General features: G+C 43.4%; 1 protein-coding gene across 7 annotated transcripts in view; it reads right to left on the reverse strand.

Moving 5' to 3' along the window:
- ARHGEF38 (Rho guanine nucleotide exchange factor 38) overlaps positions 1-18,343 on the reverse strand; it is a 50,780-nt gene that overhangs the window by 27,923 nt on the left and 4,514 nt on the right. The window contains exons 1-2 of one of the 7 annotated variants that reach the window (XM_023924688.2): positions 12,020-12,425; positions 1,004-1,191 (exon numbers count right to left, since the gene is read on the reverse strand). In XM_023924688.2, coding sequence (XP_023780456.2) covers positions 1,004-1,191; positions 12,020-12,206 — 375 coding nt within the window. In that variant the 5' untranslated portion in view covers positions 12,207-12,425. Of the gene's footprint in view, positions 1-1,003; positions 1,192-1,322; positions 1,543-5,056; positions 5,458-12,019; positions 12,426-18,343 lie in introns of those variants that run through there. The other 6 variants (XM_086888297.1, XM_086888296.1, XM_086888295.1 and 3 more) reach the window with 6 other exon arrangements.

Below are 18,343 nucleotides of genomic sequence, written 5' to 3' on the forward strand. Positions count from 1 at the left end.
AGTTATGTCAGCAGATGCCAGCTCTTCTGAAAATGGGTTGTAACCAACTCTGACAGAGTTTTAGGAAAGCACAAAGGTCCTGCGGGAGTTTTAACAGCAGGAGTTAAGAGGCACTGTCAATGTCTCCTAAAGACACTTTGGCCTCTGCACCTGTATTTTGGCACCAGTTTAATAAAAAACCCTACATAAGGAATATGTGGGTTAAGGTCTGTTTAAGATTATTTTTATTCTATTTTTTGCAGCAGATGTCATTTGTGCAGCCTCTGTGAATGCTATGTCTCAGGCCCCAAAAACACAAATCTTTCTCTGGACAATCTCCTCTATTCCCAGCACCATTTTTCTACAAATTGAAATACTGTTGAGGAAAAGATGCTCTTTGAAGTCTCAGCTGAAAAAGAAAATAGGTATCATTGGCCTAACAAGATCTTTCCCATGAAAGGTAGTTTATGAGCCTTCTTTCTTAAATGTACTTCTTTTGTGTGGAATACAAATTTCCCAAGCCCTCACTGGCCTGTCAAGAATGGTATTTATCCACCACAGCTGTCTGGAAGGATGGATAAAGTTATCTTAACAATTGAATTTAACCTTGATGCAGAGGTTCATGCCATTCCAGTCTCTACTGTGGGAAAAAAACTCGTTTTGGAGGTACTGGTAAATATCTGCCATGGCACTTAACAAGGGTTATAACTACAGAGCAGAAGGGAACTGGAAGCTTCTACAGCAGCCCAGAGGCAGGGATGTAATAACCAAGCTGACCTCTGGACAAGTACTTGATGCAGGCTTTACGAAGTGCAGCACAAGTGGTCAGGAACATATCTGACCTTCCCCTCTCCTCACCAGAGCTCTGACACATCACCTCCCAGAGCGCTGGCTCCAGACCTGCTCCCAGCACCACGTTATTCTCGTGCTGACATCTGTGCTTGCATGGAGATTGTCCACAAGCAGAACGTGGCTGAGCTGAGACCTTGGCATCACCATCACATCCTCTGCCCCTGGCACTCACCTGCATGTTTCTCAGGGGCTGAATCACTTCCTTGATGCAGAGATCTAGGTCGCTGATATAGTCTTTCTCCGTCTGCAACAGTTCTGCAATGATTTTCACCCTCTTGGCCATCATGCGTCTGCTGACTTCCTCATCCTCCTGCAGCGGGGTGGCAGGGGTTAAGGACACCAACTGTGGAGCCATCTTTTCTGTTTAAAAGAAGGAGAGATTGGTGAGGAGCATCATAATTCCACATACTCACCCAGCTTGCCCTGCATGACCGTGGGTGGTGGACAAATGGCCATGGTAAGAATGAAAAGAAGCATAAGAAATGGCAAACCCGAATCAGACTGAGTGTCATCCCATCTCCTTCTTCTAAAAGTGAATATGGGTATGCCAAAACAGCTCATCCATTTGGCATTAAGGGGATAACCCATCACTGGCTCCCCGGGCTTAGATGTTATGCATCAGGCAGAAATTTTCTATGGAGCTCGGGAGAGTCTGATTCTTGACACACTGAAATTCAAGGATAGCTGATGCCCTTCCACTCCTTTGAAAACACAGTCCTGGTCTGACATCTATTATTATTTGGAGGATGGAAAAAAAATATGCTCCTGTGAAAGAAGAAGGCTGTTTACCATAAAAAAAGCTTCACAATAATAACCTTTGTTCTGTACAATGGAACGTTGAGTTATTCATGGGAAATAGAGGACTGCAAGTACTGCATGACAAACTTTCAAGTGAAGACAATGTTACTAACAATGATGATGAATCCTCCAGCTCTGTTTAAAAATAATTTTTTTGAAAGAGACAAAGGAATTCAAGGACAATATGGGAAAACCTTTAACAATCAATAACTGTTTCTTGGAACAACAGAGATCATTTGGATTAGGATATTCTTCACTGTTTTTCAGTACTTAACACCTAGGATATCTGATTTGTTTCAAATACATGAAAATGCAAGAGACTCTTCTACAGATGGGTAATTTATGTACATCACAGGACCTGCACACAACCTACTGATCTGTAATGATGGTCTTCCCACTTACTTCAATGGTCTGTAAGCCAGCCTGCAGAGACCCATGCCAGCTGTAAAAAGGGCACTGAATTTTATCTGTGTACACTGACAATTTGTATTTTTCATTAAGAAACACACACACAAAACCCAAAAACAAAAACCAAAAAACAAACAAACAAACCCAACAAAAAACCCAACAAACAAGTCAAATATTTCAGAGGTTATTCTGGTGTTTTTCTGCTAGCCACAAGATGGTGCAGAGTACCAACAAAGATGGACATATCATTAGCATGCTCAAGTCTGCATCATTCAGGCTGAGCTTTGACAGCACTGGCTTTTATTGCTCAGCAGCAAAGGATGGGAACCTCTGCTGATGATCAGACTGCTGCACCTTCATGTCAGCTTCTTGTAGGGACTGAAGGAGGTAATAACAGGCAGTATCAGGTGCTTTTCTCACAAATTATATTGCAGTTATTTGAATAGATTGTTAAGGGTAAAGTGACGAGCACTCCAGTGAGCATCAAACAGCGAAACTCACCCGTACAATACCAGCCAAGGCTGTGGCGGATAACCCACAGCTGGACTTGTGGGAGCCAAGCAGCATTCAGGAGAGAGGGCTTTGAGCCATCTTTCAACAAGTGTAAAATACAAGAAATCCAATGTATCATCTTTGCACACCTCTTCTACAGTTATGCTCACCACTGTTATTCAGAAAGGACAGGTTTGTTATTAATGATTCTCCAACCAGGTTTACAAGTGAGACTGATGTGGCCACAGATAGTTTTAAATAGCTGCTTTTGGGACTGCACCTCTGTCCCTACACCACTAGTTTTAAACAGTGAGGACATAGAACATAAACAGACCTGAGTGAGGAGATGGAAGGCAGAGGAGTAGGGGAGCTGTTTTCTCAAACTTTTTTGTATTTAGATACACTTTTCAGCTTCAAGTTAGATACATTTTAGCCTTAAACTCTGTGTATAACACAGGCATGAACATTTTGTCCTCAAGTTTGTACAGAGACAATAAAAGGGGAACATAAAGAGGATGTGAAAACCCTCTGCAAGGCTGTGGCTATCTAAAGAATTTTAGGCTTAACCTTGCCCTGGTGAGTTTGTGCTTGCTAGGGTGCATGAACTGCACAAGAGCTTGCACTGCTGCAGATGTTATCCACCAAAGGTGTTGTGTGCTGGATATTACAGACTCTGCCCTTTAGCAAGGAGAACAAAACTGGTACCAGTATCACTTCACAGCTCCCTCAGAGAAATTTCCTGCTAGGGTTGCAGAATGGGACCACCTTGCCCACTGCTAACATGCTAAACCAGCAGGTACTTTTTCTTCTAAAAGCTTACAGTATGTAACCACATTTATAAATTCACAAGCAACCACATGAACAATCCATTTCTATTCCAGTTTTGTACAAATATCAGAATTTTCTTGAGACTGGGTGTGAAAATGTTTGCATGCATGTAACTGTGTGTGAAGGATTCAGGGCAGCTCCTGAGAAAGCACAGAGAGGAAGATCTCAGAAGTGTAGTTTTGTCTCAGACACAGATGTTATGATATCAGACAGAATTTGAAGGTAAACACAAGATAATGTACAAAAGAATTTTCTAGTTTTTTATACTGGTGGCAGGGGAGGCCATTATATGAGCCATATATAAAATAAATAAAATAAGTTAATAAAAATATTGTGAAAATAATAATAAAATAAATAAAAATAAAATAATAAAAATAATATTAAAAATAAGTGAATAAAAATATGAATAATAAAGTAAGTGAAACAAAGCCCCTGTATTTCACTTCAGGCTGGAAGTCACAATCCCTTGAGAGGCTGTTCTTTCAGTTTGTGTCATTAGATAGCTCTGATCAAATTTGATTCTTGAATTATGTCAGGGTTCATCTATTATCATTACTGCATGATAGATAATAATGCCAGGAAAGAAAAACTATTCTCAATAGGAAGAAATAATCAAGAGAAATATCAGTTAGATGCTGTTTCCTCATAGAAAGTATGTTTTTTAATAAATGTTTCCTTTTGTTAAGTGTAACATAATTTTCCATTTCCACTCAATATGTTCACTTTTTCATTTCAGGCATATCTGTCTCTATAGAACACAACAGCAAGATCTTTAAGTGATGATTACAGCCAAAACATATGATTTCATGTTCAGCTGACTGCTTTTGACCAGTTTGAGAACATTAGCAGTTTGCTGAAATCCTTGTGGAATAAGTGCAAGTTTAATGAATGCACAAACAGTGAGTGCATACCTGGAATATAATCAGACTCATTTCTACCTGGTAATGTGTACCAGCCCTGGAACAGTTGAAGAGAGGATTAGCAGGAAAAGACATCACTGAGGATTAACTGCTACAGTAAGAATTTGACTCATTCGTCCTCAGTGATACCAGGCAGAGAAAAATGAAAAAATAATCTGTTAAGTAGTCTATTAAACTATTGCATCTTAAGCCCAGTTTACAAAAAACTAACTGGTACTTCTACTAGATGTAAGAGTAAAGAGCATAAAGCAATGTTTGTAATTAATGCTTTTGTCATGTCAGCTATCTGCAGGAGTTGCCTTTCAGGAAGACATTCCTTTGGAGATGACTTGGGTTTTTCAACTGTGTATTTAAATACATGGCTCCAGTTGCATGAAACAAGAGGTTCATTATGTGAAGACAAGGACAAAGAAGCCACATGTCTTACAAAAAGTTTCTTGCAAGTGTGAAGTCTAAAGATGTCCCCCAGATGGAGACATCCCACAATGTGGTGAGAGCATGGAGGAACAGAGCTTGCAATGTGCAAATGCAGCAGCTCTCTTCTAGGTCACGGGGAGGTACTGGGGAGCTGCTCCAATCTCCTTAAAGGGAGGAGAGGCAGGTTTGCCTCGATCCACAACTGTAGAACGGAACCAGGTTCTAAACACACTTGAAAGCGAGATTTAAAAGACAATCAAAGTTAAATGTTGGGATCCAAAGCGATAATGCAACTTTATTTTTCATAAAAGAGGAAAGAAAGAGAGAAAATCAGAAAAGTAGGAAAATGCCAGAATAATTACAAGAAGCACAGGAAAGGGGTTACCACCACCATGGTTCCAGCGCTGGCGTATGGAGAGCAATGGGGGAGATCCGTGCGGGTGCAATGGGTCTTTCTCTGGTGAAGTTTCTCCGAGAGCAGCCCAGTGACCCAGCGAGGGAGCAGGGCCACAGCAGCAGGACCAGAGCGGGACAGGGAGCACAGGTAGCCCCATTGGAGCAGCCAGGACAGCAAAGGACAGCACAAATGGCAAAGATTCCAGCACTGTGTAGATTTTTGCAGCGCAGCCCCCCTGTGATAGCTTAGAAACTTGCCTTTAGAGGGGTTTGAGGGTGGCAATCGTCACACCCAGTTCACAAAGTTCATTGGCTGGCTCCTTGGTGTATCAAAAAGTTTCCTGCTTGCTCAGGTCATGTATCAAAAGTTTGCGGCTCAGTCCTCTGGTGTATCAAAGTTGGCTGCTTGCTTATTGTATCAACTACAAGCTCTATTAACAACTTTCAACAGGATGCCTCATTTTCTAAAATAAAAACCTCCTAAAGTTTTTGTTAAAGATAACTTAATACTTTAATTTTCAAACCTTAATATTCAAAGAGGAAATGGAGAGACATTCCTTGCATTTTACTCGTTCACTACAGGGACCCACAGCAAGTGACCAGAGGAGAAGCCATAGAAGACCTGCAACATCTCTGTGCATAAATCTCCCTGGGTTTTATGCCGAGAGAATGAGCAGCTCCAAAAGATCTGTTCTAGCCATCCTTCCTCCCAGGTAAGATGCTCTGATTGGATATTATATTTGCTCTTGTGTGGGGACCCAGATCTCTCCCCGTCCAGCGCTTCCCATGTGGAACCAAAGGTACTGGCACAGAATACAACAACAAGTACAGTGATGCTGGTGCGTGGAGTGAGTTACAGACCTTTTCATTACCTGCACAGCCTTTGCAAGATTCCAAAGGAACAAGAGTTCTGTGCTTGCACTGTGCAGATACAAGGATTTTGCCTGTCACAAGGGACTGGTGAAGACATAAGTTATCAAGGCATAACAAACAAATTACAGAATTACTGTGTTTTCACATGTGAAACATGAGTCTCGTATCACTCTGGATGAATTATTCCTCTGTGAAAACGAGTCCTCAGATAGCCTGTGCCCTCAGATAACCTAGCTATTACACACAGGAATGTACACCGGCTTTTATCAGCTGGATTTGGGAATGAAATGCAGGCAGCCAAGTCCAGAGACTGCTGCCGTGGCAGCTTTCCTCTCCCTCCTCACGCTGTCACTCCAGCTCTGTTCTCTACATGCCTGCAGGTGCTGGGAAGGCTGCAGGGCACTGAGATGTCCAGATTGGTGGAAGTGGGGGAGCCTGAAACAGGACAAGCAGCAGAGAAGGATGGAGTGTGACTGTATGCTTAGATGAAGTGCATCACGTTAGATAACACACAAGAGTTTTACTCCAGGTGCCCCTCCTTTTGTGAGGGACCACATGGGGTGTCCTTACAGTCCCCACCAGGGTTTTTACAATGCAACAATATGGTGCAAACATGGTGGGAAAAAGACCCCTGAAGACCAAGTTGGGCATTGAAATAGAAAAGTATTGGGAGGGGCTTGAGGAAAACCTTTTTTTTTTACTGGGATGCTCATAACAGCAGCATTGTTCAGAAGCGGGTTTTCCATGCACAGGCTGTGAGCAACACATGTGGAAAGCCCCTTTTCTGAACCCAGGAGGAAAACACTGCAGGACCAGAATGACCTTGCGCCCGTATTCCTGGGCAACAGGTTTGCTCATAAAATCTGCATCAGAGACTTCCGTGCAATTAGGTCATTCGATCTTTGATCATTTTTCTGCTCTGTAAGGTAGAGAGAATATTTACATTCAGCATGCAGGTTCTTTCTTCAATTCCTTGACAGCAGACCGCTCTAATTATGTGTGTGCTGACAGGACTACAGAGAGCTCCCATGTGACCGCTGTGGAAGAGAAGAAAGCTTATCATCAGGTGACAGAAGAATGCCCTTATTGTTAGCACCAATACTTACAAATAAACCTTTCCAGGGTGTCACATACCAGTATAAATACACCACCCCTGTGGCACTCAGCTAATATCAATAAATTAATAAAGCAGGAACTGAGGAAGGGTTGTACCTGGAACCACTTCCTCCAGGACACAAACACCTCAAGATTTTGCACAGATTAGCTGTACGAACTGTGGGCTGTGTGGCCCACAACCCAAAGTATCCCAATTAATAAAATGTTTGCTAATATGCTCAGAGGAGGATCCATAACCCTCCTTGTGTCCCAGTCTTCCCTTCGGCTGCAGGTCCCAGTTCTGCTGTGCTGCAGCTCCTAAGAGACCTCAGCCCCACGGCAGGGCTTGGTTGTGCTAAGTGCTGTGCAAACACTGCAGCACAAAATGGATTCTACCCTGAAAAGATGAGCTCGCTTCCCAGCCTGACAGACACTACAGTAAGTTCAAGGAATAACTTCAGCCTTATTGCAGGGCAAGTTAAGAGAATTAGATCCCTTGAGCCTAAATTTGCATGGAAGAAAATAAAAGTATTTGTTAGATCGTGGCTTCTCATCACAGGGCACAGGGGGGAGGATTTTCATTGAGCCATCTCCTGCACTTAAGGAAATAATCTGAAATTTTACTCCTTACTGCACTTTAGCAAACCAGCCATTCCACGGATCAATTCATTCTGCAGTGAAATTAGATATTATCTGCATTGTAGTCCATAGAAAGTTAATCAGAACACCATAAAGCAAATAAGGAACTGGGGAGTGGCACAGAGGTGGGAGGTGCAAGAAGATGAGAGCATGGGCAGCCCATGCAGGAAGAAGTGTTGTGCTCTGCAAGCAGGGACGAGGATGGGATGGAGAAAGGTGCCCTGCTTGAGATGGAGCAAAGGTGGATGAGTTGCCTCTGACTAGGCTTTTGTACACAAAGGAAGAGTAGTTTTCCAAGAATTTGTATAATTTTACTGGTTTCTGCATCATTTCTGGTGTTACTTATTTCTCATGACTACATTAGACAGAGAAAGCACACAGCATTCAGCGTTCAGACATGAGCTCTGAGGCAGTGTATTGTGGTAGCCGTGTGATTTGAATCACTGTCTAATACAGGTCCGTCCCTGATGCGTTTTAAACTGAAGTGTGTGCAAATCATTTACCGGGGCAGTTGACCCATTCACAGCCAAAGTTGTAAGAGAGTTAATATGTAATGATTTGTAAGACAAAGTGCTTTTTTGAGGCATGAATTGTCTCGCTGAGCACTGCATTTGTGATCTCTGATTCCTTCAGGAAACCCACCACTTTCTATAGCTCATTTTTCACAGCAAGCACAAGTCTGGCATACAATTATTAACAAAAACCAGCAACCTGCCCAAAACCTAACAGACAGTGAACTATGCCTTAAATGCCTTTTTAGTTAATAGCATCTATCCCCATGACATGCTGTATGTTAATCTGCCCTGATCTTGCAAACATTTATGTGCCAATAACTGCATCAAGCAAACCCCTTATATTGAAATACACAGGTGCTCACAGATGGAAGCTTTGGGTTAATTCAAAGACTGATCACAACTTTCATACAATACATAAATATTAATATAGTTACTTTTAAAGCCGCTACTGATGGATTTTCACTGTAGAAAAGATAATTCTACCATCTAAACATAATACATTTTAAAATAGAGATGCTAAATATCACTTTGTGTTTTGCAACCTCTTCATTCCTCTTGAAAGAACATATTTGCAGAATTTTCTAGTGAATGTAGAGCTGAGCAATGCATAGAAATGTCACAGGAGTTTTGCCTTAGCTCTTACAAGAAGCCTTATAATGATCCTTGATATTATTTCTGCATCTCCACCACAGATGCTAGTGAATGTATCTTCCCCATCCCCACTCTTCCCTCTTCAGAAAAGTGATGTCCAGTTGATGGAAGATATATATGTGGCCTGATCAAGGTATTCCGGGACTCTTCCAAGTATGCAAGTACAATCTGAGTTCTAAACGACTGCAGGGTTTTATCAAGAACCTGGCATTTGATGGCAATCACCTTACTTTCCCCTATCTAAAATGAGGCCAGCAGGCATTTGGTTATCTCACAGGATGAGTCGAAGTACAGGCACGAATGCTTGCCAAGCTCCTTGAGAATATAATAGTTACTTTGCATCTTATTTCCTTTTTAAAAAGAGTAAAGTCAGGAAGAGTTGCATGGCCATTCACACCAGATAAGCTATTGAATAGACGCATCTACTATAGTCATTAACCATGAAAATGCTTTCTTGTGTCTTTAGGAATCCTTAATTTTAAAGTGAAAAACACTTGCAGTAATTTTCACCTTTGGCAATGCTATTGTGCACTACTGTTTTGTAGACTGTCAGAAAAAACCACCTCGATTACCCTGGAGATCTTTCTCACTCTTCATAGAAAACATTGGCTTACTGTATAAAACAAAACTTAAAAGAAATCCAAGAGCAGAAATTTAATTCTTAGGAGTTTTTATGCCTGACTGCTTGGCCTCCTGGGTTTTTTATTTTATATTATTTTTTTTTCCTTCACAGGCTTTTATTTGGGGGCCTCTATTTCCACCACACTGAGCTGCATTTTGAACATTTACTTCAGAGCTGCTGGAAATGGCTGTGGAGAGCAAGAGCCCAGTTCCTCCTCAGGGAAACCCTCAGGGGGTGCAGGGGGCTGGCAGTGCCATTGAGAGGTAAAGACACTTCGGTCCCTGTGCTCTGCCAAGGCTGCCTGCCACTAGCACATATCAGGGTCCTGCAGGCCCTGACTTTTACTCGTGGAAACCTGCCCCACACACAGATTTCCTCCTCCAGGGCTTGCTGCTGTGGCCTCTCTCTATCTTATACATCCTTGTCTGTGCTAATACCTACCCCAAGTCTGCAGATTATATGTTAGAGAACATATTAACAGGACACTATAGAAGAAAGACTCAACTAAGCACAGAGCTTTTCCCAAAATTCCCATTGGAAGCAAGTGCAAATTATCATTTGTAATTTTTTACAAAGCATTTACCACCCTAGGGCGATCAGAAAGTCCTGACCAGGACACAACAACAGACTAGCTGTCGCAAACAGAGCTGCTGGGTTTTCTTAACAAGAATCAAAAAAACCAAAAAAATCAAAAAAAACCAAAAAAATAAAAAAAAAATCAAAAAAAACAAGAATCAAAAAAAAAACAAAGCTCAAAAGCTTTGTGCCAATGAGATCACTCCCCTCACCTTGCAAAAATCTGCTTTGCATCCAAGTGCTACGAGAAAAATGCAGAACATAAAGGTGTGCAACCACAGAACATCGTCAGTGTTGGCAGGCAGCCAACATTAGGTCCGGGATCCGGGGTTATTATCAGATTCAGGTACATCTACCTTAGAAAACTTTGGTCCAGGTCAGGCCTTGGCACAAAACTGCATTTCCATGGTGACTGCAACACATGCTTTATAGGAATTTCTACCGCCTTTATATTTTCACTCTGAGAACAGGCAACTTCTAATCCAATGCAAAGCCTGCAGGAACCTTGCTAACTAACCCATCAGTGTTGTTCTCAAACAAACACAAGCAACCAGAGCGAGCTGATACCAGGCCGTGCTTTGCAATACTTGGCCCCGGCAGTCTCAGCAGGTGGCAGGAGCTGTAAAGCTGGATTTACTGTCTCCTTGGACTGCTGCCAAAAACATAACCTCACACTCTGCCATGACTTCCTGGGCTTCCCCACCACCTCTGCTTCAGATTTTAAACAGGAGACATTCATGGTTGGAATACAGCTGACACAGGACAGAAAGATTTCACACCTTTTTGCTGGACACCTCTTTGATAACCTTGAGCTCACCTGGCCAAGCCCGTTCACGAGTTAAAATGGGCTGTTTTGATGGGACATGTGCCAGGAGCTTGCCACAGTGATCCATGCTTGTGCTCTGAAACACCCCTGCCAGGTTCCTGAATCGTGAGGCCTGACTTAATTGAGTATTTTTCACCTTCTCATTGATTAGCTATCATGAGGAGGGTATAGCACAACTGATGAACCTCTCTGTTCTCAGCATATACTGTCCCCATAGAAAACCCATCATTTTCAGGCTTATTATTCTATTTTCTACTTTTATTGTCTCTCTGAAGCAATGCTACTTCCTAATTAAGTGCATCAAAACCACAATACACCAATCCAAAGTATTTTTCTATTTTATTTCCTCATAAAGGATTATGGTTGCACGAATGACTGTCACTAAGCAGTTATAGCACTATTACTAATACACTTGTAGTATAACAATACTCAATCCCTGTTGTTCAAGACCCTAGAAACACACAGAAATTCATCAGTGGGTGTTCCAAAACACTCCCAGAAACTGCCATTCACATTCTTCATGCTTTTCCTCAATTTGTGGCATCACATTTAGTTTTTGGTAGACAAGCCCAGCACTAACATACTTTACTACAATTTGTGGTCCATATGCAATTTGATTATTTGAAAAGTAACTCTCTCCATAATCACAGAATGGTATAATTTGCATCAGCTTAACCATCTGAACATGTATTTGGATATACTTCAGCTCAGGATTGTACAATCTATGCAACAGTTTCTAGACCACCATATTTTTAACTGAGAAAAAGAAAAAAAGTCCTTGGTGCTTCTAATTACTTGGCACATACCCCACTTACTATGACAGCCAGATAGGATGGAGCCATCCTATTTTCACATTTTTGTTTGTCCAGTGAATGAGAAAGATTTTGGTTGCACACGAGTTTTGCAGGAACTCAACAAAACTTCAGTTATATTTTGTATCCCATCTACAAAACACTATTTAGAAAAATTAGGGGAAACATCTCAGAGGGGCCACTGCTCATTCCAGCTGGGGGGGCGGGCAGAGCCTGCCATTCCCTTCTTTATCTGAAGGCTGCAGCATGGAGGGCATGGAGACACCACCCCAGCTCAGAGCATCCCTGGCAGCAGAGCACCAAAACAGCTTTCCCAGTACCTTGCAATTTCTGGCTGTACTCTGTCCTGTCGGACTGACTCCTCCTCAAGTTGCCGTGGTCCCCGGCGGTGTTGGTGCTCTCCACCACGGGCTCCGTCCTCCTCCTCTGCCCCATGTACAGCTTGTTCCTTAGCAGGGTCAAATTCCTCTTCCTTCCCTCGGTGCCTTCCTTCCCCGGACAGTCCATGCTCGCCACGGACAGCCTTGCTTGGTGGTGGTGGTGGTGCCGGCGGGCAATAGCTTGATTTTCAGGACGGTGACCTCCCTGCCCGGGTGAAGGCTGGTTGCTTTAGTCTTGGGTTTCTCCGCAGGGCCCTGGGCTCAGCCCTGCCACCTGTGCCGGAGCAGCTCCACCCCCGGGAAGCTGCCGCCCCGGGCAGCGTTTGCATTCACCTGCCCTGTGTGTAAGCGCGCCTGGCGGGGCCGCTTTCCGAGCCAGCCCCAAACCGCAGCCACGGCCGGGCCCTCTCCTGCTGCGGGACACGCTCCCAGCCCTGCCCCGGGTGCCGGCACAGAGGAGCGGCAGCTGCCTCCTCCCGGCTCCGGCAGGGAGATGCCCGAGTGTGGCATGGCAGACCCCTTCCCTCTTTGCACTGCCGGGCAGCTGGAAGCAGAGGGCAAGGCAAATGGGAAGGCGAGGCCAGCCACCCATTCGACCCTCACTCCGGCAGCCTGGTCAGGACCCCAGCTCCTTGCATATCAAGTTGCGTCTGCCAGCCTCCTGACCCCATTGGGAGGTGTAGCTTTTGGGCTGGAAACTCCGGATCTACAGGTTTGAAAGGTGACCAGGACAATAAAGAAAAGGGCTGAGAAGGACGTGAAAGCCCTTCCAAGAGGTAGGAAGCAGTGTGGAGCTGCTTGTCTCAAGCCAGGCTCTGTCTCGCTTTACGCTACGCACAGAGAGGCTAAAGCCAAGGCAAAAGCCTGCCAAGGACCTGTGGAGGATACCAGAGCCAACCACCCTGCTGGGATAGCCAGGGGAGCAGACACCAAAACACCTGCTCATAATACCTCTGGATTAGCTCCTGGAAGAGGTCTTATTATCCTGTCTGTTAGCAATGGCCTCTGGCACACATGTACTGTCTAGTGATCCTCTGCAGCGCCACTCTAATCAAGCTCATGTCAAAACAGCAGGAGCTGCTGGCATCTAAGCTTGGACTGGACTTATCCTGGGAAGAGCCCCAACAGCCATCAGTAGCAATCACTGCCACTGCTGTGATACCCAACCCTTTGGGCCTCGCTGCTGTAGGAAATGCCTGGTGGGAGCCCCGCGGTGCGGCCTAATCGGTGTCAGTCTCACGCACAATCATTGCCACAGCATCTGCCAGAGGACACAGCTAATGTCCCTCTGACAGACGCTGGCAGAGAGTTTGGCTTTAGCACTGCCACGCTGTGTCCCTGAAGGACTGTATAGTAAAAAAACAAGCTGGGATGAGACGTAGTAGTGTAACCTCGTTTCCAAGTTTTGTTTTTCTTTACAAAACTGGTCCTGTAATGCAATCTCCTCATCAAAGCCCTTCATTTCTATGCAGTAGTGAAAAGAAGAGGTTATGAAACTGTTAAGCAATAAACTACGTCAAATTGCAGCACCATGCCAGTGCTGCACAAAGTGTCCAGCCCAAACACAGTCTGGCAGAGGAATAAAGCGGTGAGGGGAATACTGGGAAGACTTTGTGCTCACACAGAGAAGTCACATATTACATAGGCAATTCATGTGTTACGTCCTGCCTCCTCTTTATTTTTCCCAAGAAGGTCTTTTTTCTGCAAGTCAGACCACAAAAGTTCCTTGAAAGGCAGAACAGTGGTGACAGCAGGGAGAGGCGTAGGCAGGGATAGACTGACGACACACTTGTGACAAGCATCAAAGCTCCAGCAACAAGTAGTACACAGACTAAAGTGGGAGTTGGGGGAAATCAATCAAACCATTTCCTTACACTGAGGACTTTGGGAAGAGGTTTTTTTTTTTGAAGTAATATCTTGGTATTGCTTCAAAAGGGTGGTAAAACTGGTTTAAACAGTCACCACCCTGACTGCCCCCCTTCCCCAGATGAATTTGTTCCCATTATTGCTCCAGGGTGCAAATGCACGAATTTGAGATGAGATGGAGGAACTGATCTGGCAGAAAACTCCTTCCCTCAGCCCTTCTCCCTAGGCTATTTTCCATCTGGATCTGTGCTCATGATTTGTTCCTCAACCAGCTACGGAAGCAGTTGTGGCAGCATGAAGCAGGGGATGACGCAGGGCACATATGAGCAGTTGTGGGTAGGGCTGATGGGGTCTTATGCCAGAATTACCCACAGAAGCTATCTCTTCCCCACCAGGATTTTAGTATTATGCTTCTCAGAAAACAGAGGTCCCATCATTTTAGATGAGATTTCATTATATTTATTTAAATTACAAGGATTTGGAGAAGAGCTGGGGAATGTATTTTGGCCGGGTGAAGGTAGAAGAACAAACTTAATAGAATTCTTGGCATTGTAATTTCTGACATGTGCAGAACCAAGATAGGGTACTGTAAAGTTTGCTCAGGTGTTTGTTACAACAGCAATCTACCCACATGCAAAAATTGTCTTCCTCTAGCTCAGTCACAGGGGTAAAAAGGTATGTGTTCATTCAGCAACAAAATTGTTATGGGAAAAACCAGCTCTAGTTGCTGCTGCTGTTGTACCAAGAATGGTTTACCTGGCTTTAACCAGGAGCATTATTTTGGAGGCAGCCAGGAGCCCAAAGCAGGCCTGCATCACAGTTTAGAATGTAGATGAGAACCTACTACAACCTTAAAATATCTCCTCTGTGCCACCCAATGTAGGAAAGGCTGAAAATACCGTATCTTCTGTGATACTCCAAACGAGTGGGACACGTTCAGGACTGATGGCTTCCCTATCCCCTTTGGAGGGAGGGAGATTTGATACACAACCAAGTTTATCCATCATCACATTAAATCCCACCATGGATTTACAACACTGGGCCATGCTTGTGCAGTCAGCAGGGGGATTACATAAAAACAATCAGATGTGCATTTGAGCAAGACCCCTATAAACTCTTATTACTGTTTGCTGATCTTCACCTACTATTAAAAAACGCCACAGAAAGTGCAGGTCAGAAATGTGTGTAAAATACTCACTGCCACTCACAATAGTAGGAGCAACGCTCTCTCAATTTCAAATGATTCCTGCATGTAGGAGTAAAATGGGCTTGCAGTGGAGACTTCTCTAAACCAGGCTGCTCTTGGAATAAGCAGTTTATTATTTAAATAGAAGGTGGAAGAGATCAGTCTACATTGCCAGTCACAGAGCAAACGTGCTCAACGAGGGGGAGAGAGAGAGTAGAAAGAGGGGGCTGAGAGTATGAGAGCAGTAGGCAATTTAGGGGGTAGAAAGAGAAGGGTAAGGGGGGAAATTAAGAGAGCAAAGTTCTTGTTACAGTACATTATCTTTTTCTATGGTGAGTATTCTATTTTCCAGTAACCAACCAGTACACGACACACATTCTATAGAATTTACATATAGCCCATAAGAACTACTACATTACCACACAGTGTTACATTTTAAACTCTAAAAGCTACTCTCCAAATTCTTCTCTTACTGCTTCAACCTTTGGATTCACTGTCAGCAGAAGGGAATTGTTCAATCAACAGGGATTCTCCTTCAGCTGGCTAGGCTATTGTTCTTTGGTTATATAGTAACTAACACTCAGTATCCTATATCTCAAAGCTAGTTTTCATTTCTGTTTTGACCATAGGTTTCATACTTTCAGAATCTTTTGCTAAACAATCATATTCATAAGGTTTCCCTGTTTCATCTTCTCCAAGATGAAACTTGCTCTCTTCTGGCCCCATTAGCAACTGATGGGAAAGCAGTACCAAAGTCAGATTTGGTATCTAGGTGGACAAAATTATGTTTTTACAACGAATGTGGAAATCTCTTTTACTGCTCTGTTATGCTCAATTTTACAGAGCAAACTGGAATCCAGTTGATGCAAACACTCACAAGAGTTATTTGCACGGAAGCCACCCCTGCTTAAGAAACAGAACAGGTGCTGGTGTCAACATAGAAAATATTGGCATTGTGTTCCCCAGCAACTGTACTGCCCACATACAAGAGCTGACTGTTGTATGGCCAATGCCAACCTTTATCTCAGTCCTGAGCTATAAATGAACCAGAAGCACCATAAAGACTGATGGCCATTAAGTAAGCAAACAGTTTTTTGTTTTCTTGTCATACCTCACAGCTGTTACAGAAGATTTCTTTTTAACTTAGGATTCCAGAAATTATAGGAAAAATACCACTGTGGGTTGACTACCCCCTTTGAGTGGATGCACAGACCACTTCTGGAGTCCTGAGGCAATGGCATGGGAATGGCATTTCCAAGTTTGCTCACTGCAATGGCCAGCACAGACACCAAGGGAAAGAAAGTCTCAGTCTGCAGCTGCAGAGTGACTTTGCCAGTTTCACCTATGTAAAGAGATCATGTTTGACAGGCAGTGGAAAAGCAGAAAGGTAGGTACCACGGTACTGCTGCTGAAAGCAGTCCTACCTTTCCCACAGGCGGAGCATGACAGCAGGGAGCGCAGATGCCTCTGTAGCTCCCCATCTCCATACAGAGAAGCCTCAGTGCATATAAAAGCGAGCCTGTACCTTGTCACTCAGCCTGTATGCATGACTCATAGCAAAGATGTCTTCTGAGGGACAAAACGTGGAGGCTTTGACAAGAACCATCTTGTGTAAGGCCCATTGAGGACTTTGAGCACAGGAAAGTTGCTGGTACGTACACTCTACCTGTTTGCAACAGTACTGGTAAGATAAGAACAGCATGACAGGTGAGGAAAAAAGCAGTAAAAAGATACAGCTTAGGGACAGGTAAATTGAGAGTCTACACGCTGATTTTTCACAATGAATGAATCAAAATTACTTTGAAATATACATAGGAAAAAAACTTCAAACACCTTTCAATAGTACAAAAAGGGAAAAAAGCCTGTCTTGTAGGTGAAAAGTTATTTAGTGTGGCAGTCTCACCTTCATTCCTACTGTTGATCTTGCCAGACTGGTGATTCCTCTAGAGAAACAGGTCTTTAGAAGTAAGTGCACAGCAATAATTTCTTTTAGCCCTATCTACAGTGTTTCTTGTCTAAATATTTGTAGGAAAAATTCATAAAGTACGTGCCTGCTGGGGCTCAGGCTAGGCTGTGGATATTTCTACGAAGGGATAGCTCAACCTTTCAAGCTATGCAATCCATCTCCTCTGACTGCTGTGATGCTTTCTTACTCCAAACAAAGCCTCTGCTCCAGTTTACACACACAAAAGGCTGATGTGTTTTCTGCCTACAGAGGGGGACCCATCTCTCAAATTGAAACACCTGCCAGAGAGGAGAAGGGATGCTGAGAAAAGGGTCGGCAGGGTTTGAATTGTCCTCGCAGTGCTGTAGATCTGTCACTATCCAGCCAGGGCTTTGTGTAGGTCTGATAGGCTTGGAGCTGGGCCAGCTCCCAAAGGGGGACATCTAAGGGCAGTGCTGCTTTGAAAGGGCTGAGAGGTGAGAAGGAGAGAGAACTTGCCAGGAAACCGAACAGCCTTTTGATTTCTTCAGTGTTACAGCCATGTAATTTTCTAAGGAAAATAACCTGACTCTGCTGATCAAGTAGATGGCACTGTGATATCAAAGCTAATGAGGAAAGATAAGCAAGAGAGTGAGGCATAGCTAAAAGAACAGGAAGATGATTCTTCATTATTGGTGTGTTTCAATGTAAAGTAAGAGGGCACAGAAATTACCAAGATGAAATATTTTCTTTGAGAACCTGATGTCTGGCAATTCATAAATCAAGAGAGGAATGGAACCTAAAAATGGACTGTCACAAGCAACTGGAAAGATTTTCCTTTCAGGTCTCTATTTTGAATCATTATGGATTTGAAGCTTCACGCTAAAATGTCGTATTTCCAGTCAGTATTTTTATAACTGAACTGAAGCAATTTTTCTTTTTCTCTATGTTCCTGTTTGTGCACATTTGTGAAAAAATGAGTGAAAGAATGAATCAGAGAGAATGCTATTTGGTGATTTTTGTTTTGTGACAGAGAAGTTGCCTTGGAGTAACAAAGATAAGAGTCTTAAAAAAAAAATTAAGCTTCAGCTCATACTCACAAACAAGTTTAATGGGAGTTAGGGTAGGCTGAAAATCCTTGGTTCACAGAGCTTAAAATTTACTCAGTACAGATGCCTAGGAGGGAAGAAATGGACGTAACTGACAAAACTAGACTCAGTCATGGTGTCCTGACCTCTTGATAGGCAAATCACTTTCTAGGCAGAGGTCCAGAGAAGTTAAGTCTGGC

The sequence above is a fragment of the Cyanistes caeruleus genome, chromosome 5, assembly GCF_971803275.1.
Source record: "Cyanistes caeruleus chromosome 5, bCyaCae1.hap1.1, whole genome shotgun sequence".
Lineage (NCBI taxonomy): Eukaryota > Metazoa > Chordata > Aves > Passeriformes > Paridae > Cyanistes > Cyanistes caeruleus.